This window comes from Passer domesticus, chromosome 4 (assembly GCF_036417665.1).
Source record: "Passer domesticus isolate bPasDom1 chromosome 4, bPasDom1.hap1, whole genome shotgun sequence".
In the NCBI taxonomy this organism is placed as follows: domain Eukaryota; kingdom Metazoa; phylum Chordata; class Aves; order Passeriformes; family Passeridae; genus Passer; species Passer domesticus.
In genome coordinates this window covers 82,131,768-82,154,163 of record NC_087477.1, presented here as the reverse complement: position 1 = coordinate 82,154,163, position 22,396 = coordinate 82,131,768, and the positions used below count along the sequence as shown (strand labels likewise).

The following is a 22,396-nucleotide window of genomic DNA, read 5'->3' as shown; positions in this document are numbered from 1 at the left end:
GGGGGCGTTGTCCCACCGCAGCCCCCGGAAAGGAGGCAGAGCTGGGAGGGTTTTGAGGGCTGGGGGAGTTGAGGGAAGCCGCGTGTAGCTGGGCAGGGCTGTGGGGACCCTTCCCCCGCCTGTCCCCGGGCTGGGCTGGAGCACTGTCCCAGCCATGCCCATGGACCCCAGGGCTGAGTTTTGTGCCAGCCGGGAGCTCCTCGAGGAGCTGTGGGGGCCCAGCGCCCCCCTTCCCACAGACACCAAGCAGGGTTTGTGGTGGCAAAGCCAATCCCAGAGTTTTAATAGAGGGGAAAATCCTGTAAAGGGATGGGGGTTCTGTAAAGGGATTCTGTGAAGGCATTCTGGGGAAAGGAGGTGCCCGTTTGTGGGGTCAGCACCCTCAAAGCCGCTGTTACTGGGGTGCATCGAGGTCCATCCAGGCGCTCCAGGGGCTCCAGGCCGGGGGGTTGTAGGGGTCCCGGCAGCTGATCCGCACCCGCCCCGCGCCCGCCGGCACCGGCGTCTCCTCCGCACCCTCCACGAACTGCTCAACCTGCAAAGGCGGCAGGGCATGGTCTGGGGAGAGCCTCGGGGAGGGGGGCACAGCACCCCCTGACCCCGGCAGCGCTGGGGTGACAGCCAGGGGTGACAATTCATCGCCCCAAGAAGGGAAGCAGAGTGAGGAGGGGCCATGGCTGAGCATCTTCCCAGGCACAGCGAGGGGTCGGGGATGGGGCAGGGTGGGCACGGGGCAGGGTGGGGACATGGGGCAGCCTGTGCAGGGTCCCCCTGGGCAGAGACCCCTCCCCCCGATACCTGGGTGCCGTTGCGGAGCTCGTACTGCAGATGGTAGAGCAGTGCAAAGTAGGACCTGGGGAGCGGCCAGGAGGCCGGGGGGGCCCAGGCCAGGTGGAGCTGCTCCCCCCGCTGCCGCAGGATCAGCTCCTGGGGCGGATCAGGACGCACTGCGGACAGAGGGGCTCAGAACAGGGGCTGAGACCCTCCCCCCGGAGCCTGCAGCTCCTCCTGGACGCCCCCACCCCGCCGCCCCTGAGCTCACCGATGTCGCGCAGGAAGAAGTGCCTGGACAGGTTGAGGTGGGAGGTGTCCGAGAGCCCCTCCAGGTGCAGCTGCAGCGGGCGCAGCTCCTCTCCGAAGGGGCAGAACAGGGGGTCTGCCAGGCTGGTGTTGAAGCGGCCGTGCTCGCCGGCCACCGGCACCCAGGGCCCCACGGAGCCGTCGCTGCGGGGAGGGAGGAGCGGGCAGCCCTTAGGGCGGGGTGCCCGCGGTGCTGCCGGGGCTTTGGGGGGTCCCGGGGCACCCACCTGCGTACGAGGCGGGCACGGAACACGGCAGAGGGCGGCCCGGGCCAGGAGCAGCGGAAGGAGCCGTTGTAGGACTCAGCCTGGCAGGACACGTTGATCTCCTCATCGCCTGAGGGATTGAGGGGTGGCGGCTCAGGGGCTGCACGAAGTCCCCCTCCCTGCAAGGGGCTGCCCCCGGCCGCACAGCCCCCGTGTCACAGGCCGGGCAGGAGAATCTCCCGGCGCTCAGCCCTCCACCCCCTGCCTCATCACCCCCGCTGCCCCAGCCCCTCCGTACGGGAGCTGCTGACCACCACGTAGGTGGAGTCCAGCAGGACAGGGCCAGCCCAGCAGCTGTAGTTGCCAGTGGCTGGCAGGTCCAAGCCGAGGATGGTGAGCTTCTGGCCCTCGGGCACCAGCTCGGCCATGGGCTCCTCGTCCCCGTTCAGCGTCCAGTAGATGTGCTGCTCTGAAGTGTCACATCGCACCACCACATCCTGGCTGAGCTTCCCCACCTGGACTGGAGGTGAAGGCAGAGCCAGGGGTCAGAGGTGGGCTGTGGTGGGGGCAGATTGTCCCCCAAACCCGCAAACCTGCCCTCCACATCCTCCCCCCGCTCCCTCACCCCATCCCCACCCCACATCATCCCCGTGCCCATCCTCCGGCTCCCAGCAGAGCTGTCCCAGCCCCTATCAGAGGGATGTGGGTTTGGGATGCTCCCCACTCCCTCAGCTTCCTCTGCAGCCCCTGCAGCTGCCCCAGCCAGGTCCCCCCTCCGAGGCCTCCCCTGTGCCCCCGGAGCAGCACTCACACTTCGGGGGGAAGGCAGTCAGGGGTTCTGCAGGCACCACCAACAGCACCAGCGCCACCAGCACCAGCATCTGGGCAGGGAAAGGGCAGGGAAGGGCAGCCATACCCCAGGAGAGGGGCACAGCCAGCCAGGGCAGAGCCCCCAGCCCTGGGAGCAGCATCCCCGGAGCAGGATGCCCCCGAGACCCCCCCAGCCCCCCAAATCTGTGCCTACCTCAGCGTGTGTCTCTGGTGGGCTCGGCAGAGCCGGGGGCTGCGCTCTTATACTGGGCTGGACTCCATGGGGCTGCCCCAAGGTGCAGTCACCGCAGCATCACAGTTCTCAGAACTGCAGGATGGGACCCACGCTCAGCCAGCCCCCTGCCTCCCACCCACGCCACAGCTGGTACTTCCCGGGGCAGGGGGCACTGGGCACCCTGCCCTGCCCTGTCCCCAAATGCCAGGGGATGGGTCCCCCTGGGAACACCCGGGCAGTGCAGGGCACTGGGATGCTGTTGGGGTTTTGGGTGGTCCCAGCTCTCTCAGAGGGGTCCCGAGCCCCTGCAGCACCTGAGGGTCTGCACCCTCTGCACACTGTGGGGGTTCTGTGCTGTTCTGTGCACAGAACCCCCACAGTGCCCTGCTAAGGATGGGGGGACCTGTGAGGTCTGTCAGCACCTGTGCTGGGGGTCTGGAGAGGGGCAGTTCAGGGCTGGGCCCCCCTGGGTGGGTTGAGGAGAGGGGAGGGTTTCCACAGAGGCTCGGGGTGATGCCCCCAGGTTGGGGGCACAGGTTGGCACACCCCTTCCCTCCCCTCCTCGGGCCACTAAGTGTCCCATGGGATGGTGTGCAGAGATGAGGACGTAGGGACACAGACCATCAATGGGGTCACCAGCTGCCTCTTTGCCACCCCACTGATGGCACCCACATCGAGGGCATGCAGCAGACCCCACCCTGGCCGGGGAGCACTGTACTCTTTCACGTACTTTCTGCAGTTCCTAGAAAGCAAAGGGGAAGTGGGGCTGTGGGGCAGCCCAGCTCTCACCTTTTGAGCCACTGTGGCCAGGACAGGGCAGCGGGACCTCCAAGGCCCCTCCCTGAGCAGAGCCAAGCCCCTGTGCGTGGGCTGAGGGTGGGGATGGGGAGCCAGGACTCCCAGGCCCCGTGCAGCAGCTCAGCCCTTGGCTGCAGCACTGCAGGGGACCCCAAAAGGACAGGGAAGGCAGGATGGGATGCCTCACCCGGGGGTGCCCCCGTGCCCTGCCCTGTCTGGGGGAAGCAGGCGTTGGCAGCAGGTTGGGGGCCCTGCTCGCCCCCACCTCGCCAACCGCAGCTTCCCCTTGGCTTCTGCAGAACAACCACAACCACGGAGGGGAAGTCCTGAGGCAAAGGACAGGGATGCCCTCAGAGCCTCAGCATGGCTGGAACCCCAGCCTGGCGCCCGAAACACGGGTGGGAGGGCAGTGAGGCCTCACAGACAGAAACCATCCCGGAGACGGGAGGGGCAGGGACAGAGCCCACCCTGGCCAGACCCCTCTGTGGTGATGTTCCTCAGTGGGATGGACCCCACCCTAGCTGGACCCCTCTGTGGTGATGTCCCTGGGCTGGATGGACCCACCCTGGCTGGACCCCTGTGTGGTGATGTTCCTCAGTGGGATGGACCCACCCTGGCTGGACCCCTCTGTGGTGATGTCCCTGGGCAGGATGGACCCACCCTGGCCGGACCCCTGTGTGGTGATATTTCTCAGTGGGATAGACTCCACCCTGGCCGGACCCCTGTGTGGTGATGTTCCTCAGTGGGATGGACCCACCCTGGCCGGACCCCTGTGTGGTGATGTTCCTCAGTGGGATGGACCCACCCTGGCCGGACCCCTGTGTGGTGATGTTCCTCAGTGGGTTGGACCCCACCCTGGCTGGACCCCTCGCTGCAGTCACGGACACGAAGCCAGGAGCAAAGGTCACAAAACTTTATACAGGAGGAGGGACCCGTGCGTGGCCCCTCGGCCCCGGGCGTGGGGGGAGTGGGACAGGCGATGCCTCCAGCCCCGCAGCACCCCCGGGAAAGACGGGGTGAAGGAGCCCCGTGGGGAGGGCCCACAACACTCCCGTGGCCGGGGCCAGCGCTCCCCAATCCACGCTCTGAGGCGCCGGGGCGGTCCCACGGCCGCTGGCCCACGACTGACGGCGGCGCAGCGCTGAGGCAGTGCCAGGCCGTGCCCGCGCCTCCCTGGGACCCGGTACAGCCCCTGCAGCCACACAGCCCCCCCGGGGCGTCCCCGGGGCTCCCCTGTCCCCAGGGTCACGGCCAAGCCCAGGCAGCCCCACCGCGGGGCTCCGCTGCTCCGGCTCACTGCAGGACGCAGACGTCCGCGTGCTCATCCTCGCGCCCGGCCGTCTCTGCCAGCTCCGGCTCTGCCGGCCCCTCCTCTGCTGCCACCACCTTCTCCCGCAGCTCCATCAGCAGGTCCCGGCCCTCGCTGGGCGGCAGGTTGCTGAGGTAGTACTGCGGGGCCAACTCCACCAGCCTGCGAGGACAGCGTGGGGTCAGCCAGCTACAGGGACGCCCCCGCTGTAAGGAAGGACCCGTCCCTCCCCGTCCCCTCACATCTGGGGCTGGATCTCCGAGACCACGCGCAGGCAGTTGTCCTGAGAGATGGTGAACTCGTGGTAGAGCACCCAGGGGGGCAGGCGGCGCGGGGGCGGCCGCAGCAGGTACCCACAGGAGGGGGCCAGGTGAGCCACGTGCTTGTGCGTCAGCATCACGTAGTTCCCGGAGCCGTCGATGTCTCGGGCGACCTGCGAGGGACCAGGAGGGAACGATGTGCCCGGCACACCCCAACACCTCCCCCGTAACACCCCACAACCCACTGGCCCACCTTGAGGAAGTATCCGGAGATGAGGGCCCGCTGGATGTTGAGGGCGTTGGCGTCGGAGCCGAAGGCGGGCGGCGACACTGGGAGCTCGATGCGGCGCATGACCTCCAGCAGCTCGGCGCGCACCGTGCCCGCCAGGCGCAGCGCCTCGGCACACACGCCGTGCTTGCGGCACCAGCCCTCGTCACCCGCGTCTGCGGGAGGGACAGCGGGGTCAGCGACGGGGGACAGGGGGGATAGCGGGGGCTGAGATGTGGGGACAGGGCTGGGTTAGTCGGGTCAGTGATGTGGGGACAGGAGTGGCATAGTGGAGTCAGTGACAGGGGTGGGATAGTGGGGTCAGTGACAGAGGACAGGGGTGGGATAGTGGGGTCAGGAATGGGGGGACAGGGGTGGGAGAGTGGGGTGAGCAATGTGGGGACAGGGGTGGGATAGTGGGGGCTGAGATGTGGGGACAGGGGTGGGATAGTGGGGTCAGTGACAGGGGACAGGGGTGGGATAGTGGGGTCAGGAATGGGGGGACAGGGGTGGGAGAGTGGGGTGAGCAATGTGGGGACAGGGCTGGGATAGTGGGGTGAGCAATGTGGGGACAGGGCTGGGATAGTGGGGTGAGCAATGTGGGGACAGGGGTGGGATAGTGGGGGCTGAGATGTCGGGACAGGGATGGGACAGTGGGGGCTGTGATGTGGGGACAGGCCAGTGGTGCCATGGGGTGGGGACAGGTGAGCAGAGAGCCCGCTGGGCTGGGGGCTTGGGGTACACAGAAGCACTGCTGCTGCCCCTGTCTGTGACCCCTTCACACAGTGGTGACAATGACTGAGCACAGGCACAGCCCCCAGACTACAGCTGGGACCCCCAGATCCTCCCCCAGCCAGGCTGGGCACTAGGATGGGTCAGGAATGCAACTCCAGGACAGGGGACACAGGAGGGGGTGTGGGACAGCAGAAAGAGCAGGGGACACAGGGGACACAAAGGGGTCTGTGGGCTGCCCACAGGGGTGTGAGCCCCCCAGGCCCAGCCCTGCCACACTCACGCTGCTGGAAGGCATTGAAGATGTTGATGAGGGTGAAGTGGTCCCCGTTGGGGTGCAGCAGCGCCCGCCGGCGCAGGGCCACGGCCTCCTCCAGGTGCGTGGACAGGGGCACGAAGCAGGGGGGTGCTGGGGGCGGGCAGGGGGTCACCGTGTGTCCCCACACCTCCCTGGCAGCCCCCATGCCGCCCACAGGGTACCTGTGAGCATGGCAGCCAGGCTGACCATCTCCTCCACGCAGTCGAACTCGCAGGAGGCGATGAGGGCCTTGGCCAGCTGCGGGTCCAGCGGGAACTCCGACATGATGATCCCCACCTCCGACAGATTCCCGTCATCATCCAGGGCTGCCAGGTAGTCCAGGTCCTCCAGCGCTTGCATCAGCGACTCGGGGGCTGGTGTGGGACATCAGGCAGCTTTGCCCACCATGTCCTGCACCTGCCAGGCCGCCAGTCCCTCCCCAGAGACAACCCAGGCTGCAGTGATGACCACAGCCATGGCTGTGCCATCGTGCCCCTCTGCTGCAGCCCCCCACGCCGTGCCTGGCCCCCCTGGGCTCCACCTGGGCGGTCGAGGAAGTCGCACTGGCCCATGTCGGCGATGTCCAGGCGCTTCAGCAGCAGCACGAGGCGGCTCAGGCTGGTCTCGCCGACGTGGGGCGCGGGGCTGGGGGGCAGCCGCTGCTCGAAGGCCTCCGAGTACAGGCGCAGGCAGGTGCCTGCAGGAGACAGGCCGTGAGCTGGGACAGGGACAGCCTGCTGGCAGTCCTGAGCGGGGACACTGGAGCAGGGGCTCACCTGGGGGGCTGCCAGCGGCTCGCTGCATGCGTGACTCGGCCTGGCTCCGGCTGATGGGCCGCAGCACCTGAGACTCGGCACGGATGCGGGGGTTGTACACCTGCAGGAGGCTCTGAGTGGGACACTGCAGGGGGACCCCTGCCACCCCCCCAGGGCAGGCCCCTCCTCCCAGCCTGGAACATCACACCCACCGCAGGCGGGGCAGAGCCAGACCCCACCCGTGCCCCGTCCCACTCACGCTGCGCAGCTCCAGCCCCGAGTCGATGACGAAGCGCACGGTGCCCAGCGAGAAGGACGAGTCCCCGAGCCAGTGGGTGACAATGACACGCCGCTCCCGGCTCTCCTCGGGCGTCTCGTAGAGCCTCTGCGCGGCCCGGCCCACCCCGGGGTGCAGAGGCAGCACCAGCAGCGGGCCCAGCGCCGGGCTCAGCGCCAGGGCCTCCGTCTGGATGGCAGCACAGCACTCGGAGATCTCCTGAGCAAGGACAGGAGGGGACAGGTGACACCTGCTGACACCCGCAGTGTCCCCATTCCCAGGTCAGGGTGTTGTGCTGGTATTCACATGCCCTCTAAACAGAGAGTTGTGAGACAAGCAGAAAATGTAATTTTTATCTCTCTTGCTGTGCCTGTGTGGTGCCAGAGCAGGATGCAATATGGAGATTATTTACCCAGAGTGAGGATGTTTTGCTCCCTTGGCCAAGTGTGTGTGTGAGTCTGGACTGTCACGAGACAGTCACGAGAGAATCGGAGGTGAGAGCAGTCCTGTGCAGCTGTGAGCAAGAGTGACTGCATGGCAGATTCCCTTTAGATATAACATATATAGTGTAGAATAATAAAGTAATTATTTAGAGTCCTCCTCATAATTTTCTCTCCCTCTGAGATGCTGGAGTCACCTTTGATTTACAAACCCCTGTGTCCACGCTGGAGTCACCTTTGATTTACAAACCCCTGTGCCCACGCTGGAGTCACCTTTGATTTACAAACCCCTGTGTCCACGCTGGAGTCACCTTTGATTTACAAACCCCCGAGCCCACCTCCACTACAGAGGCACCACACCTGCCCTGCCATCCTTAGTGCTCCCCACTGAGAGCAACACCCCAAACCTCCCCTGCCCCGCTCCCCACCAGCCCACCTGCTCGCTGGCCAGGAAGACGAGCACGTGGCCGGGCTCCTGGCGCCGGTGGACGTCCAGCACGGCCTGACAGGCAGCGGCCACGGTGCCGTGCGCCGGCCGCTCCCGGTAGAGCAGGCGCGGCGGGGAGCCGTGCCCGGGCACCCTGACCACGGGCGGGTCCCCGCAGAAGGCGCGCAGCCGCGGCTCCAGGGCGGGCGAGGTGAGCACCACGAGGCGCAGGGCCGGGCGCTGGCGCAGCACGTCCTTGAGCAGCCCCAGCAGCGCGTCCGTGGGCACCGTGCGCTCCTGCGCCTCGTCCAGCACCACCACGCCGTACTGCCGCAGCAGCGGCTCCGACGTCATCTCCCGCAGCAGCATCTCATCCGAGCAGAACCTGACACGGCCCGGCCCCGTCAGCACCGACCCCGGGCTGGGGGCAGCGCCTCGCCCCTCCCCGAGCAGCCCCCTCCCCAAGCAGCCCACTCCCCATGTCCTAGATTGGCAAGCAGTGTGTATTCTATTTGCTCCCCGTGCCACGGTGTGCTGTCACCACACTGCCACCATGCCACACACCTTCCCTTTCATCTATCCTAGACTGGCAAGCAATATGTATTCTGTTTGTTGCTTGTGCCACGGTGTGCTGTCACCACACTGTCACCATGCCTTGGCATCTATCCTATGCCAAGCAATGTCTATTCTATTTGCCTCCTCTTGGAGATGGGGCAGTTCTCTTCTGTTAATTAGGCAGTTTTGTTTATCTCTTCAAAAACCAATCCTCTCTCCAGGAGATATCTGCTGTTAATGGGTCATTAATTATTAATTCTCTTCTGTTCGTGGCCAGTGAGTGTTCCTGCATGGCTGATCAAATTCCAGCATCCCACTGGGAGATGCTCCGCCCAGGGGAGGAGCCAAACATTCCTGCCTGGATACAATCTGAGATTCTGGGACAGCAGAACAGCCTTTCCACTGCATTCCCAGAGGAGCAGCTGCCTCTTCCACTGGATTTCCAGAGGATCCACCTTTCTACAGGATCCCTGCTCCAGCAGAACCACACCTGACACTCCAGGAGGGCTGCAGCCACAATTTGAATTGGACTGCTGCCAACACCCTGACCCACAGGGTGTCAGGCTGTGTTCTGACTCTGCCAGTGCTGTTTTAGTTTACTGCATTGTTTATTTTATTTTTATTTTCTTCCCTAGTAAAGAACTGTTATTCCTGCTCCCATGTTTTTGCCTGAGAGCCCCCTTAATTTCAAATTTATAGCAATTCAGAGGGAGGGGATTTACATTCTCCATTTTAGGGGAGGCTCCTGCCTTCCTTAGCACACACCTGGCTTTCTAAACCGTGACAACCAAGGGCAGCCCCTCCCTAGAGGAGACCCTTCCCCAGAGCAGCCCCCTCCTCACAGCAGCCCCCTCCCCAGAGCAGCCCATTCCCCAGAGCAGCCCCCTCCCGAGAGCAGCCCCCTCCCCATAAAAGCTCCCTCTCCATGGCAGCCCCTTTCCCATAGCAGCCCCCTCCTCAGGGCAGCCCCCTCCCCAGAGCAGCCCCTCCCCACGGCATCCCCCTGCCTAGAGCATCCCCTTCCCCACAGCAGCCCCCTCCTCACAGCAGCCCCCTCCCCACAGCAGCTCCCTCCCCACGGCATCCCCCTCCCCACGGCATCACCCTCCCTAGAGCATCCCCCTCCCCAGCACAGCCCCTCCCCATGGCAGCTCCTTCCCTACAGCAGCCCCCTCCTCATGGCAGCCCATTCCCCAGAGCAGCTCCCTCTCCAGAGCGGCCCCCTCCCCAGAGCATCCCCTTCCCCACGGCAGCCCTCTCCCCATGGCACCCCCTCCCCAGCACAGCCCCCTCCCCAGCACAGCCCCTCCCCAGCACAGCCCCTCCCCACGGCAGCCCCCTCCCCACGGCATCACCCTCCCCACGGCAGCCCCCTCCCCAGGGCAGCCCCTCCCCAGCACAGCCCCCTCCCCAGCACAGCCCCTCCCCAGCACAGCCCCTCCCCAGCACAGCCCCTCCCCACGGCAGCCCCTCCCCAGGGCAGCCCCCTCCCCAGCACAGCCCCTCCCGGCGCAGCCCGTGCCCTGCCCAGCGGGGCCAGCCTGGATTAAGGGATTAGGCGGGGCTCAGCGGGATTAGCGCTCCCGGCGCGGCCCCGCGGTCCCGGCCGTACCTGAGGATGGTGTCGGCCGTGCAGCAGTCCTCCTGGGGCACGCAGTAGCCCACCTCGTGGCCCAGGTTCAGGTCCATCTCGTCGGCCACGCGCAGGGACAGGCTGAGGGCGGCCAGGCTGTGGGGCTGGGTGCAGGCCACCAGCCCGTGGGCGAACGACATGGACAGGGCGTACTCGGCACACCACTGAGGGATCTGTGGGGACAGGGCAGCGTGGCTCCAGCACTGTCCCCTCTCCGCTGTGCCCCTCCAAAGGGTGCCAGGACCCTCCCCGTGGATCTGGCTGCAGGATTTCCAGGGCCAGGGGCTGTCCAGAGGCGCTCAAAGCTCAGGCAGGATGGTTCCTCCACATTCCTGTCACCTCTGAGCCCCACAGGTGTCACAGGAGCCCCATACCTGCAGCTTCCTGCCCCGGTGTGGGACACCACCACCCTGCTGTCGCATCAGGGACATGGGACAATGGCCTGGGAAACCCCACAGAGAGACAGGGAAGGGTCACCAGGGAGCAGCTGCTGGCCAAGCGCCCGGCCTGACAGTGTGGGACAGTGCCAAGGCCACTCGGATGTCCCTTTGGCACCAAGGATTTGAATCCTGCTTCCTTCCTCCTGTCACCTCTGATCCCCCCACGAGCACTGCCCGTGCCTCAGTGTCCCCAGGGCCCTGCACCCCAAAACACCGGCCCTGGGGCCCGCACGGGAGCTCTGATCCCAGATCCGGCAGCGCCAGCCCAGCCCAGAAACCCAGCAGCTCACACCCAGGGAGCCGATCTGGCTGAGCACCTCAGGCCAACACCCGACAGCCTGGGGCCACCCGGCCCCGCAGCGCCGCAATCCCTTCCCTGGTCAAAGTCTGCCAGGCGCTGTCCCCGAGTGTCACCAGCAGCTGGGACCGGCTCCCCGGGCCGGGATCGGGCGGCCCGGCTCCGTGAGGGGCCGTTCCCCATCCCGGTTTGGAGCTTTGCCCGGAGCCCAGCACAGCACGGTGCCCGCCCGCCCCTCCGGGCTCCGTGCGGTGCTCCCGGGCACCCTCTCCGTGTGTGCCACAAGCTGCCCTCACCCTCACCCCTCACCCTCACGCTCACCCTCACCCCCACCTCCACCCTCACCCCTCACCCCTCATCCCTCATTCTCACCCTCACCCCTCACACTCACCCCCACCTCCACCCTCACCCCTCATGCTCACCCTCACCTCTCATCCCTCATGCTCACCCTCACCCCTCACACTCACCCCCACCTCCACCCTCACCCTCACCTCTCATCCCTCACCCCTCACGCTCACCCCTCACCCTCACCCTCAGCCCTCACCCTCAGCCCTCACTGTCACCCCTCACCCTTCATCCCTCACGCTCACCCTCACCCCTTACCCTCACCCCTCACCCTCACGCTCACCCCTCACCCTCACCCCTCATCCTCACCCTCACCCTCACCCCTCACGCTCACTCTCACCCCTTACCCTCACCCCTCACCCTCACGCTCACCCTCACCCCTCACCCTCACCCCTCACGCTCACTCTCACCCTCACCCCTCACGCTCACCCTCACCCTCACCCCTCATCCTCACCCTCACCCCTCACGCTCACCCTCATCCCTCACCCCTCACCCCTCACCCTCACCCTCACCTGCGTGCTCTTGCCGGTGCCGGGGGGCCCGGAGACCAGCACGATGCCGCTGCTCTCCAGGTGCTCCATGAAGCTGTACTTGGCGCTCCACACCGGCAGCTCCCGGCGCTGCCGCAGCAGCTCGTAGTACCGGGAGGAGAAGGGCAGCCCGTCGTAGGGGTTCACCTCCAGGTCGCCGTCGCAGCCCAGCGACGGCTCTTCATCCTCCTCCTCCTCCTCCTCCTCGTCGTCCTGCAGCGCCGAGCCGGGGCGGCTGGGCCCGGGCAGCGGAGCCGGGGCCCCGGAGCCGGCCATGGCGGGGACGGCGGAGCGGCGAGGGCGGGCGGGGGTGGAGCGGCACCGGCGCTGACCCACCCCCGGCTACGTCCCGGTGAGGAGCCCGGGGCAGCCCAGTGCCACGTCCCGACCCGCGGACACCGGGGGAGGCGGGCACGGGGGTGGCACGGCCGCGGAGATCGGGAACCGGACCGGAGTGTGGGGGACCGGGAACGGGGATGGGGCACCGGGATGGAGCGGAGCGCGGGGACCGGACAGGGCTGTGCGTGGGGACCGCACCGAGCAGGCTACAGGGGCTGCGGGACAGGGCGGACACCTTGGGAGGGTCGGTCCCGAACGGCACGGGCCGGACCGGGTCGGCGGAGCACCTGTACGGGACGGTCCGGACCGGGCACCTGAGCACCGGCACCGGGCCGGACCCCAGCAGCGCGCACCGGGCGGGTCGGGGGCGTGTCAGGGGCGGGTCCCCCGCACCCCCTCCGGGCCGCGGCCCCGGTTCCTGCCCCGGTTCCGGCCCCGGTTCCGGTTCCGGTCCCGCCGCTCACCTGCGCGCGCCACCGCGGGCCCCGCCGGCGGGCGCGGCCACGTGACCCGCCGCAGCCAATCAGCGGCCGCGGCGGGCGGGGCCCGGATGTGGCGGCGGGGCGGGAGCGGCGGCGCGCGCCGGGAGCCCCGGGCCCGCTCCGGCCCCGGCACCGCTCCGGACCCCGGCCCCGGCCCCGCTCCCGCTCCGGTGTGCGCCTCCCAGCGGGCGCGGCTGTGGCCCGAGCCCGCCCGCAGCCCCTCTGCGCACCGCGCTTCCCGGTACCGGACGCTCGGTGCTGGTGCGGGGCATCCCGTACTTGATCTAGGGATCCCGGTGCGGGAGCGGGCGTACCGCAGCCGGGCATCTTGTACCGGCGTATCCCGTAGCAGTGCCGGGCATTTCCATACAGGACATCTTATACTGCTGCCGGTGGTACCGGAGCCGGGCATCCCGTACCGCTGTCGGTCCTTCCGTACCGGAGCATCCCGTCCCGGTCATACTGGTGCTGGCCTCCCGCTGCCGGAGCGGGCCATCCCGTACCAGCACGTATCGGTGCCGGGCATCCCCACACGGGACACCCCGCACCGGCGCCTCGCACCCGCAGCGGCTCCCGGTGGGACCGGCAGGTGGAGCTCCGGGACCGGCGAACGGCCCGGCCTGAGCTCCTGCCGGCACCGGGCAGCGCCCCTGGGGACCGAGCGGTGCCTGCTGGCCCCGGGAACCTCGGAACTGCGGGAGTGCCCCGCCCGCGGTTCCGCTCCCCGGGAGCCCCGGTGCCGGTGCCACGCCGGTGCCGGTGCCGGTGCCACATTCCCCTCTGCTCTCCCGCGGGGCTCTCCGGCTCCGCTCAGGGCCGGCTTTTGCCCCGGGGGGGTCTGTCCTGGCTGGGGTGACCCGGGGGGCTGCAGCCGGGGGTGAGCCCCGAGCAGGCTCGGGTGGCAGGGGGGGTTTGGGGACACGCCAGGCGGGTTTGGGGACACGCCAGAGGGGTTTGGGGACACGCCAGGAGGGGTTTGGGGACACGCCAGGAGGGGTCTGGGGACACGCCAGGGCGGTGGGGGCTGATGGACAGACACCCGTGCCAGTCTGGGGGCTCAGAGCAGGCCTGGGGGGCTCACGGGGTGGCGGGGCCTGGTCGAGCCCCCATCCCTGTGCAGCCACAGAGGGCAGAGCAGGGGCAGGAATGGCTGGGGCTGTGAGGGTGCTCCACGCGCTCTCCTGGAGCTGCAGGGGCTCAGGGATGGACAGGGATGGACACACGGACAGGCCAGAACCAGGCACTGGTGTGTTTGTGTTGCCCCAGGTGAAGGAAGGAGTGATGCATCTGACTCCATGTTCTCAGAAGGTTAATTTATTATTTTCTTATCCATATTATATTAAAGAATACTATACTAAAGAATACAGAAAGGATACTTACAGAATGCTAAAAAATTAATAATAAAAACTGGTGACTCTCTCCAGAGTCCGACACAGCTTGGCCCTGGTTGGCCAAAGAGTGAAAACAACTCCCAGCAGAACCCAGTGAAACAATCACCTGTGGGTAAACAATCTCCAAACACATTCCACATGAGCACAACACAGGAGAAGCAAATGAGATAAGAATTGTTTTCCTTTTCTCTGAGGCTTCTCAGCTTCCCAGGAATAAAATCCTGGGTGAAGGGAATTTTTAGGGAATGTGAAAACCTGGTGCCAGCAAGGATCCCCACGGCTGGCACGGGCCCACAGCTCCTGGTGCCATGGCTGGGCACTCTGTGCTCTCGGTCACCCAAAGGTGCCACCACGCCCCGCTCCAGTGGCCACACAGTGACCCCAGAGCCCGGCCCCTTGGCTGGGTGCTGTGGGGGTCCCGGGGGCTCCCTCCCCACCCCGCTGCCCGTGCCAGGACAGGCTGCTGGGGTGGGACCCCCGCGCTCAGAGCGCGTGGAGGAAGCGAGGGTTTCACAAGCAGGGGGTACACGTGACACGGGGAGCGTGGCAGGAGGAACCTCCCGTGGCTCTGCAGTGCCCCGGGCCCCCGGCGCGGCCCCGTGGTGTCCCGGTGGTGTCCCGGTGGCCATGGCGCCCTGGCTGCCCACCAAGGAGAAGTTTGGCGTGGGTGAGTGGGGCTGCGGGGCCCCGTGGGGGTTTCCACTCGGCTGGAGGGGCGCAGGGCTGGCGGAATGGGGTGCTGAGGGTGGGGTGACATCCGTGGCACCCCCGTGGCCGTGGTGGTGGTGGCACCAGTGGTGGTGTGAGCAGGGGAGCGGGTCCCTGTGCTGCTGGCGCTGGCACTGGCGGGGTGCAGGAATGAGCAAGCAGGGGCTGCAGGGCTGGTGGCAGAAGGCTCAGGGAAGGGTGCCAAGCAGGGCAGGTGCCAGCAGGACCCCCGCACCAGGAGGCTGCAGGGTGGGGAGCACTGGGGTGGGGGCTTGGCTTCCCTCCGGGCTCAGCCCGGCTTCTGAGGCTCTGGGGGAGCCTTGAGACACCCCAAAGACTTTCCTCAGGTTCCAGCTGGGGCTTTGCAGTGATGGTGTTGGGGATGGCAAAGCCCTGGGCACCCCCATTCCTTGCAGCACCCCCAGCTTGGGCTCCCCGTGCCCTGCACAGCCCTGGGCACCCCCACTCCCTGCAGCACCCCCACTCCTGCAGCACCCCCACTCCTGCAGCACCCCCAGCTTCTGCTGGCTCGGCCAGCCCTGTTCTTCTTCCCGTTTTTTGTGGGGCCGTTTCCTGCACCCTTCTCTTGCACTCTCTGAGCTGCTGCAGGGTCCTGGGGGGTGCCTGAGCGAGGGCTGAGCTGCTGCTGCTCCCAGCATGGGCAGTCAGGGTGATGGGAGGGGTCCCAGGTGGGTCTGGGGGTGCTGCAGTGTGAGCTGGCCCTGCCTGGAGCTCAGGGTGGCACAGGCATGGTCCTGGCAGGGACCCCCGGGTGCAGGGACCCCCATGCCCCAGTCTGGGGGCTAAGCCAGAGCTGCCTGGCCCAGAGCTGTCCCTGGGGCCAGAAATAGCGACGGGGACAACCGCAGCGCAGCCGGGCAGGAAGCCGCTGGTCACCGAGAGCACCGCCCCCCTCCCCTGCCACCAGCCCTGCTGTCCCTGGGCCACCAGCCCTGATCCTGGGCCACCAGACCTGTCCCTGGGCCACCAGGCCTGGGCAGGGCTCAGCTGGCACTTGTCTCCCTGTTTGTACCAGGAGCAGGACCACCCGCACCCAGGGTGTGGGTGGAGGCAGAGGGGTCCCATAAGGGGTCCCCGAGTGCCAAATGGGGCTGGGGGCTGCTGCTGTGCCCAGCCCTGTGTGGGGTCGGGGGGTCTCACGCTGTTTGTGGGGCCGGGGGTCTGCCCCATCTCTCAGGGATGAAAGGGGGGTGCTGTGGGGGTCACCCGCGGGGGGCTGGCTGTGGGGTGCAGCTGCCCAGGGGCTGGCGAGGGGCTCCAGGCAGGGCTCCCAACTCGCAGCCCCTCTTCCCACAGCCGTGTGGAACTTCCCGCGCACCAAGGAGCATCACCTCCCGCTGCAGGTCGGGGAGATGGTGCACATCCTGCAGGCCTCCGAGGGTAAGGGGACCCCCGGGAGCACCCCAGCGTGGGCTCCTGCACCCTCCCTTGTCCCTGAGCCGGGCTGACCATGTCCCCTCCCCTGGCAGGCTGGTACTGCGGGTACTCGCTCCGGAACAGGGCTGCCCGGGTAGGTGAGGGGCTGCTGGGCTCTGCTGGCAGCAGGGACACTGCTGGTGGCTTTCTGTCCCTGCCGAGGCAGAGGGGGCACGGGCAGCAGCCTGCCGTGCCCCTGGGGGGATGGATGGTGGGGTTTGAGCGGGGCACGGCAGGCTGGGCACCCTGTGGCATTGGGAGCCCGCAGCTGTGCCCCGCTGAGGGACATCCCTGACAGCTCTGGCTCCCTCAGGGCATCTTCCCGGCCTCGCTGATCCGGCTGAAGGGCTCGGCCGTGGAGCAGCGGGGGTAGGTCCGGGGCACGGGCGGGGGGGGGCTCCACCTTCCACCCCCTGCGGGGTCCCTGCGGGGTCCCTGCGGGGTCGCTGCGGTGCTGGGGCGCTGCAGGGCTCGCCGTGCCTCCCCCAGGGCGGAGGAGAGCGCGGTGCCCTCCGAGATGCCCACGGTGCAGGAGATCACCACCACGCTGCGGGAGTGGGCCACCATCTGGAAGCAGCTCTACGTGGTGAGGGTCCGGCTCTGGCTCTGGCTCTGGGGGGATCCGGGGGCAGGGTGGGCGAGCCCCGCTGACCCCGCCGTGCTGCCGCAGGCCGGGCAGACGGAGCGCTACGGGCAGGTGAAGAGGATGATGCAGGAGCTGATGGAGCAGCGCTCGCAGCTGCTCTCGGGGACGCTGCCCAAGGACCAGCTCCTGCGGCTCCGCAAGGAGGTCACCGGCAAGATGGACTACGGCAACAAGTGAGGGCGGGGACGGGTCACAGGGACCTCAGATCTGCCAGTGACACAGGCTCTGCGGTGCCCAGGTGTCCTGGCTGGCTGTCCCTGCGTCCCCATCACCCCAGCTGGCTGGGGACAGTGAGGGCTAGGGGCTGTGGCTGGGACAGGAATGTTCCTCGTGCTGCCAGCTCCTGTCGCCTTTCCCAGTGGGATCTGTCCTGTCCCCTCAGACCCTGTGTGAGGACACGTGAGTCCCGGTGGGACACACGGCCCCGTGTGCCCCCAGCCCTGCCTGACCCCATCCCGGCCCCGCAGGATCCTCGCGCTGGACCTGGTGGTGCGGGATGAGCACGAGAACATCCTGGACCCCGACAGCACCAGCGTCATCAGCCTCTTCCAGGCTCACAGGAGGGCAGCACAGACCCTCACCCAGCGCCTCCAGGAGGAGACGGTGAGGCTGCTGCCAGCCCTGAGCCTGATGTCCCCCGTGCCGGGGGATGTGACAGGGACTGAGCCACCTCGTGTCCCCCACCTCGTGTGTCCCCCAGAGCTCGCAGCAGAGACCCCCGGGCCATGGCACCCACGGGGCTGCTTCGCCCTCCCACAACCTCTACCTGTGCGTGCGTAACTTCGTGTGCCACATCGGGGAGGAGGCGCAGCTCTTCATGGCCCTGTACGACCCCGGCGAGCAGCGCATCATCAGGTGGGGTCCCGGCGCTCAGGGCAGAGCCTGCCCCTGCTCCGCTGGGTGCTTCTTGTCCTGCTGCTCCCTTCTTGTCCTGGCGTTCCCCCAGCCCGCCCCTCCTGCCCAGCCCGCAAGGACCAGCGGGGGTCACAGGGGGAAGGGACACGTCCCTTTCTTTGTCATGGCGTGCCAGCCCTGCAGCCGTATCCCAGGGCACAGCCCATCCCTGTCCTGCCCCAGGCGCTGCCGAGGTGGCCAGGGGGGTGACAGGGGACAGCCGGGCTGTGCCAGTGCCTGTGCCGCCACTGGGGACCCTGGTGGGCTGAGGGGTCGGTGGGGTGGGAGCTGGGGGGGTTCTGCCCCCCCTGTGCCCACCTCAGCCATGACCCGCCCCGCAGCGAGAACTACGTGATCCGCTGGGCCAGCACCGGCGTCCCCCAGGACATCGAGCTGCTCAACAACCTCCGGGTCGTGTTCACGGTGAGCGCAGACCGCGGGGGAGCCGCGCTGCTGCCTCCCGCCGCCCCCACCCGCAGCATTTCGGGTGCCCCGTGTCCCCCCGAGTCCCCCCGAGCCCCTTGGCACATCCTTGCCCTGGCGCCGGGACGTGGCACCCGCCGTGGTGCCACCCCTCGGGGTCCCCTCCCGGTGCTGGGGGTCCCGGGGTGCCCTCCCGGTGCTGGGGGTCCCGGGGTGCCCTCTCGGTGCCGGGGGTCCCGGTGTGCCCCTCCCGGTGCTGGGGGTCCCGGGGTGCCCTCCCGGTGCCGGGGGTCCCGGTGTGCCCCTCCCGGTGCCGGGGGTCCCGGTGTGCCCCTCCCGGTGCTGGGGGTCCCGGGGTGCCCCTCCCGGTGCTGGGGGTCCCGGGGTGCCCCGTCCCCGCCCGTCCCACGCTGCTGACTCAGCGCTTTGGCTGCGGCGCAGCGCTGACCCCCGGGACGCAGCGGAGCCATCGATATGCAAATGAGGCGAGAAAATCGATGCTAATGAGCAGCATCAGCACTTCGGCTCCGCTGCCGGCCCCCGGCTCTCGCCCATCTCCGATGCCCTCTGCTCTGCTCGCTGCTGCTCTGTCCCCACGCGCTGTGGCGTGTCCCTGTCCCTTGTCCTCAGCGCCGCTGGGAGGTTTTGGTGCAGGGGCAGCCCCCGAGGGACCCGATCCCCTCTCAGTGTCTCCGGAGCCGGGGTACAGGGCCACCCTGACACCCTTACCCCATGCCAGCTGCCCCCCGCTTGCCAAACTGCCTGGCCTGGGGTGACCTGCTGGGACCGTCGGTCCTGGCACTGTCCCCACCGCGGGGCTTTGGGGCTCCCGGGGGGCACAGAAGCCCCCAGGGCAGCGGGGCTGTGTGCCACTGTCCCCACGGTGCGGGGCAGCAGGGAGGCTCTGTGCCCACCGCGTCCCCCTGGCCACCCCGAGGTCACCTCGCTCTGGGGCTGGCACGTCCCCCGCGGCGCTGCCAGGGTGACACGGCCCCTGCGTGCCCCCCAGGACCTGGGCAGCTCGGACCTGCAGCGGGAGCGGCTGTTCCTGGTGTGCCAGATCATCCGGGTGGGGCGCATGGACCTGCGCGACAGCCACAGCCGCAAGCTCAGCACGGGGCTGCGCCGGCCCTTCGGCATCTCAGGTGGGCTGGGCTCCGTGCACACGCCCAGGGACCCCCGTGCCACCACCCTGGCACCCCCCCTGCCACCACACCAGGCTCTGCGGTGTCCCTGGGCTGCTCCCGCTGTCCCTTTTCCCTGCCTGCACACCCCAGCCCTCTGCATGGCTGTCCCCACGCTGTCCCCCCCGGGCTGTCCCTGCCCAAGGGACACAACACCCGCCCTGTGCTGGCACAGGGGACCCCCAGCACAGACCTGGGGAGCTCCCCTGCCTTCACGATCCTGTCCTGGGCATGGATCACTGGCTGGGAGTGCCACCCGTGCCACCTCTGTGTCACTGCAGTGATGGACATCACCGACATCACCAAGGGCACGTGTGACAGCGACGAGGACAAGCAGCACTTCATCCCCGTCCACCTGTGAGCCCCGAGGCTGGGGGGAGTGCTGGGGGGCAGGGAGCAGCACCCCAGGGCCTGGCTGGCATGGGGACACCAGCTGCCAGGGGACAAGAGGTGCAAGGACCAAAGAGAAAAGGTTTTTTCCCCCAAAATGTGGCTTTTCCAGGGTGGCTGCTGATGGTGATTTCCTCCACAACATGATCCGGAAGGCGGTGGAGGGCAAGGACATCAACCACAAGGGACAAGGTGGAGACCCTGTGTCCCCTGATGTCCTCCCCAGGCCATCTGCTTGTCACATGAGGCAGTCCCTGCAGGGTTGAGGACTTGCTGTGGCCCTGCTCTTGCTGTCACCCCTTGAAAAATCCCCGTGGTCCCTGCAGGGCTCTGGGTGTCCCTGAAGATGCTGTGGGGAGACCTGAGCCAGGTGAGGAAGGACCACCCACACCTGGTGGACCGCAGCACGGCAGTGGCTCGCAAGCTGGGCTACCCGGAGGTCATAATGCCAGGCAAGCGTGGGGGGGACAAGCCCGGGGCTCCCTGGGGGTGGCAGCGTGGTGGCAGGGCCTGGCTGACGGGGCTGTCCCCCCCAGGTGATGTCAGGAACGACATCTACCTGACCCTGGTGCAGGGCGAGTTCGACAAGGGCAGCAAGAAGACGCAGAAGAACGTGGAGGTGACCGTGTGTGTCTGTGACGAGGCGGGGAACGTGGTGCAGGTATGGCAGGTGTCCTCTGTGTCACCTCACCTCGGGTATGGCAGGTGTCCCCTGGGTCACCTCAGGTAGGGCAGGTGTCCCCTGTATCACCCTGGGTATGGCAGGTGTTGCCTGTGTCACCTCGGGTATGGCAGGTGTTCCCTGTGTCACCTTGGGTATGACATGTGTCCCCTGTGTCACTTTATCTCGGGTATGACAGGTGTCCCCTGTGTCACCTCGGGTATGGCAGGTGTTCTCTGTGTCACCTTGAGTATGGCAGGTGTCCCCCGTGTCACCTCAGGTATGGCAGGTGTCCCCTGTGTTATCTCACCTTGGGTATGGCAGGTGTCTCCTGTGTCACCTGGGGTATGGCAGGTGTCCCCTGTGTCACCTCACCTGGGTATGGCAGGTATCCCCTGTGTTATCGCACCTCGGGAATGGCAGGTGTCCCCCATGTCACCCTGGGGCCACTGGAGCTGCCCTGAACAGAGATCTGGGAATAGAACAAAGATAGGGGAAAGTGAGAATGAAGACAAGGGGCAGAGAGGAAATTGTCCTGCCTTGGGGACAGCCAGGCCCCCTGGCCATCCCCGGAGCCCCCAGGCATCCATGCCCAGGACGGGGAGGGGCTGGGGGCAGGCAGGAGGGCAGGGGGGTCAGACCCAGGTGTCACCTTGCCAGGCTGGCTGTTGGCACTCTCCAGGTGTTGTGACACCAGTTCTTACCTGGCTCCTGGGGAATGGAATTGCTGGTGGATGCATCTCCATCTCCATCCCCATGCCCTGACGTGCCCTGGGAGGGCCGTGTGTCCCCTCAGAAGTGACACCAGGCCTGGCAGCTTAGGAAGGTGTGGGCAGGGGGGTTTGGGGCATGGCAGGAGCGGGGATTGTCCCTCCCTGTCCCTCCTTTGGGCTGATCCCGAGGTTCTCCTCCCGGCAGAACGTGATCCACGCGGGAGCAGGGGACAGCCCCAGCAGCCACTACCGCTCTGTCGTCTACTACCAGCAGCGGCACCAGCGCTGGATGGAGACCCTGAAGGTGTGGGGAGCCCGGGGCTGGGCTGGGATGGGGCTGCAGCCCCCCAGGCTGTGGCATTCACTCCTCCTGCTGCTGCAGGGCAGGAATTTTGGGTGGCAGTCCTTGGTCCAATCTCAGGGACGATGGAGACGCTGCCAGGGTGACAGCATGGCCCCTGCATGGACACCCAGCACTGGGGATGGGCACTGCAGCCCTGTCCCCATCCCAGTGCCCCCAGTTTGGCCCCACTGGTTGACTGGGAAGGATGTGGGGCTGGTTTGCAGCAGGGGACGGCCTGGCACGGCCCTCTGGGCACAGAGGGACATTGTGCCCCTGCCCCCTGCCCTCACCTTGGCACACGTTCCCACCCAGATTGCTGTTCCCATCGAGGACGTCCACAGGACACACCTGAGGTTCACCTTCCGCCACCGCTCCTCCAGTGACTGTGAGTGTCCCCTGCTGCCAGCACTGCCTGTCCCCAGGATATGGCACCGTGGTTGTCCCCAGCATGGGAATATCGTGCCTTGACTCCATGATTACAGAAAGCTGAACAAATGCTTTATTAAGCTATATATTATATTTTATTACATTACATTACATTACACTATATATTATATATAATATACTATTATATTACATTATACTATATTATATTATTATAGTATATTACTATATTATACTGTATTTCATTATACTATACTACTACTATATTACATTATACTATATTATACTATATTATACTATATTATATTACATTACAATATTATTATATTATATTAATTATATTATATTAATTATATTATATTATATTATATTATATTATATTATATTATATTATATTACATTATATTACATTACATTATATTACATTACATTATACTATATTATATTACATTATGTTATATTACATTATATTACATTATTATATTATTATAGTGAAAACTATACTACTACTATACTAAAGAAAACCCATGACCCTTTCAGTCACGGCACAGCTTTGACCTAATTGGCCAATCAATCCGAAACACCATCACCAAAACCCAATTAAGAAATCCCTTTTGGTGAACAATCTCCATAACACATTTCACGTGTGCCAAACAACAGGTGCAGCAAGAGAAGAATTGCTTTCATGCCTTTCTCTGAGCTTTC

The 22,396-nt window shown here is 66.0% G+C and overlaps 3 protein-coding genes across 4 annotated transcripts in view; 1 reads left to right on the top strand and 2 right to left on the bottom strand.

Moving 5' to 3' along the window:
* Positions 1 to 305: 305 nt before the first annotated feature.
* LOC135299732 (interleukin-12 subunit beta-like) lies at positions 306 to 2,924 on the bottom strand. Its single transcript, XM_064419104.1, has 6 exons — positions 2,098 to 2,924; positions 1,585 to 1,806; positions 1,308 to 1,416; positions 1,043 to 1,224; positions 799 to 947; positions 306 to 535 (listed from the first exon to the last, which is right to left on the bottom strand). Exons 1-6 carry the CDS (start codon positions 2,255 to 2,257, stop codon positions 395 to 397), a joined length of 963 nt encoding a protein of 320 aa, XP_064275174.1. The 5' UTR covers positions 2,258 to 2,924; the 3' UTR covers positions 306 to 394.
* A 1,103-nt stretch (positions 2,925 to 4,027) lies between these two features.
* Positions 4,028 to 12,535, bottom strand: DQX1 (DEAQ-box RNA dependent ATPase 1). The gene is made up of 11 exons (XM_064419100.1): positions 11,679 to 12,535; positions 10,063 to 10,256; positions 7,905 to 8,280; positions 7,011 to 7,247; positions 6,773 to 6,872; positions 6,538 to 6,693; positions 6,179 to 6,370; positions 5,982 to 6,107; positions 4,952 to 5,142; positions 4,681 to 4,871; positions 4,028 to 4,600 (listed from the first exon to the last, which is right to left on the bottom strand). Exons 1-11 carry the CDS (start codon positions 11,970 to 11,972, stop codon positions 4,423 to 4,425), a joined length of 2,235 nt encoding a protein of 744 aa, XP_064275170.1. The 5' UTR covers positions 11,973 to 12,535; the 3' UTR covers positions 4,028 to 4,422.
* LOC135299728 (dedicator of cytokinesis protein 2-like) overlaps positions 11,920 to 22,396 on the top strand; it is a 51,039-nt gene continuing 40,562 nt past the window's right edge. Inside the window, exons 1-16 of one of the 2 annotated variants that reach the window (XM_064419099.1) lie at positions 11,920 to 12,048; positions 15,934 to 16,017; positions 16,107 to 16,147; positions 16,367 to 16,422; positions 16,543 to 16,639; positions 16,724 to 16,872; positions 17,167 to 17,302; positions 17,400 to 17,554; positions 17,935 to 18,016; positions 19,026 to 19,161; positions 19,482 to 19,557; positions 19,703 to 19,782; positions 19,917 to 20,042; positions 20,127 to 20,251; positions 21,170 to 21,268; positions 21,620 to 21,692. In XM_064419099.1, coding sequence (XP_064275169.1) covers positions 15,990 to 16,017; positions 16,107 to 16,147; positions 16,367 to 16,422; positions 16,543 to 16,639; positions 16,724 to 16,872; positions 17,167 to 17,302; positions 17,400 to 17,554; positions 17,935 to 18,016; positions 19,026 to 19,161; positions 19,482 to 19,557; positions 19,703 to 19,782; positions 19,917 to 20,042; positions 20,127 to 20,251; positions 21,170 to 21,268; positions 21,620 to 21,692 — 1,459 coding nt within the window. In that variant the 5' untranslated portion in view covers positions 11,920 to 12,048; positions 15,934 to 15,989. Of the gene's footprint in view, positions 12,049 to 14,475; positions 14,576 to 15,933; positions 16,018 to 16,106; positions 16,148 to 16,366; positions 16,423 to 16,542; positions 16,640 to 16,723; positions 16,873 to 17,166; positions 17,303 to 17,399; positions 17,555 to 17,934; positions 18,017 to 19,025; positions 19,162 to 19,481; positions 19,558 to 19,702; positions 19,783 to 19,916; positions 20,043 to 20,126; positions 20,252 to 21,169; positions 21,269 to 21,619; positions 21,693 to 22,396 lie in introns of those variants that run through there. The other variant, XM_064419098.1, reaches the window with a different exon arrangement.

Bases quoted from the DNA above. Each gene is read 5' to 3' on its own strand.
- LOC135299732 (XM_064419104.1), bottom strand. From the start codon at position 2,257: ATGCTGCTCCCAGGGCTGGGGGCTCTGCCCTGGCTGGCTGTGCCCCTC. The intron at 1,417-1,584 runs GTACGGAGGGGC...TCAATCCCTCAG, and splicing joins CGTGGTGGTCAGCAGCTCCC to GCGATGAGGAGATCAACGTG. The intron at 536-798 runs GTATCGGGGGGA...CCGCCTTTGCAG, and splicing joins AGCTCCGCAACGGCACCCAG to GTTGAGCAGTTCGTGGAGGG.
- DQX1 (XM_064419100.1), bottom strand. From the start codon at position 11,972: ATGGCCGGCTCCGGGGCCCCGGCTCCGCTGCCCGGGCCCAGCCGCCCC. The intron at 6,873-7,010 runs GTGAGTGGGACG...AGCCTCCTGCAG, and splicing joins CGGGGCTGGAGCTGCGCAGC to GTGTACAACCCCCGCATCCG. The intron at 6,694-6,772 runs GTGAGCCCCTGC...TGTCTCCTGCAG, and splicing joins AGCCGCTGGCAGCCCCCCAG to GCACCTGCCTGCGCCTGTAC.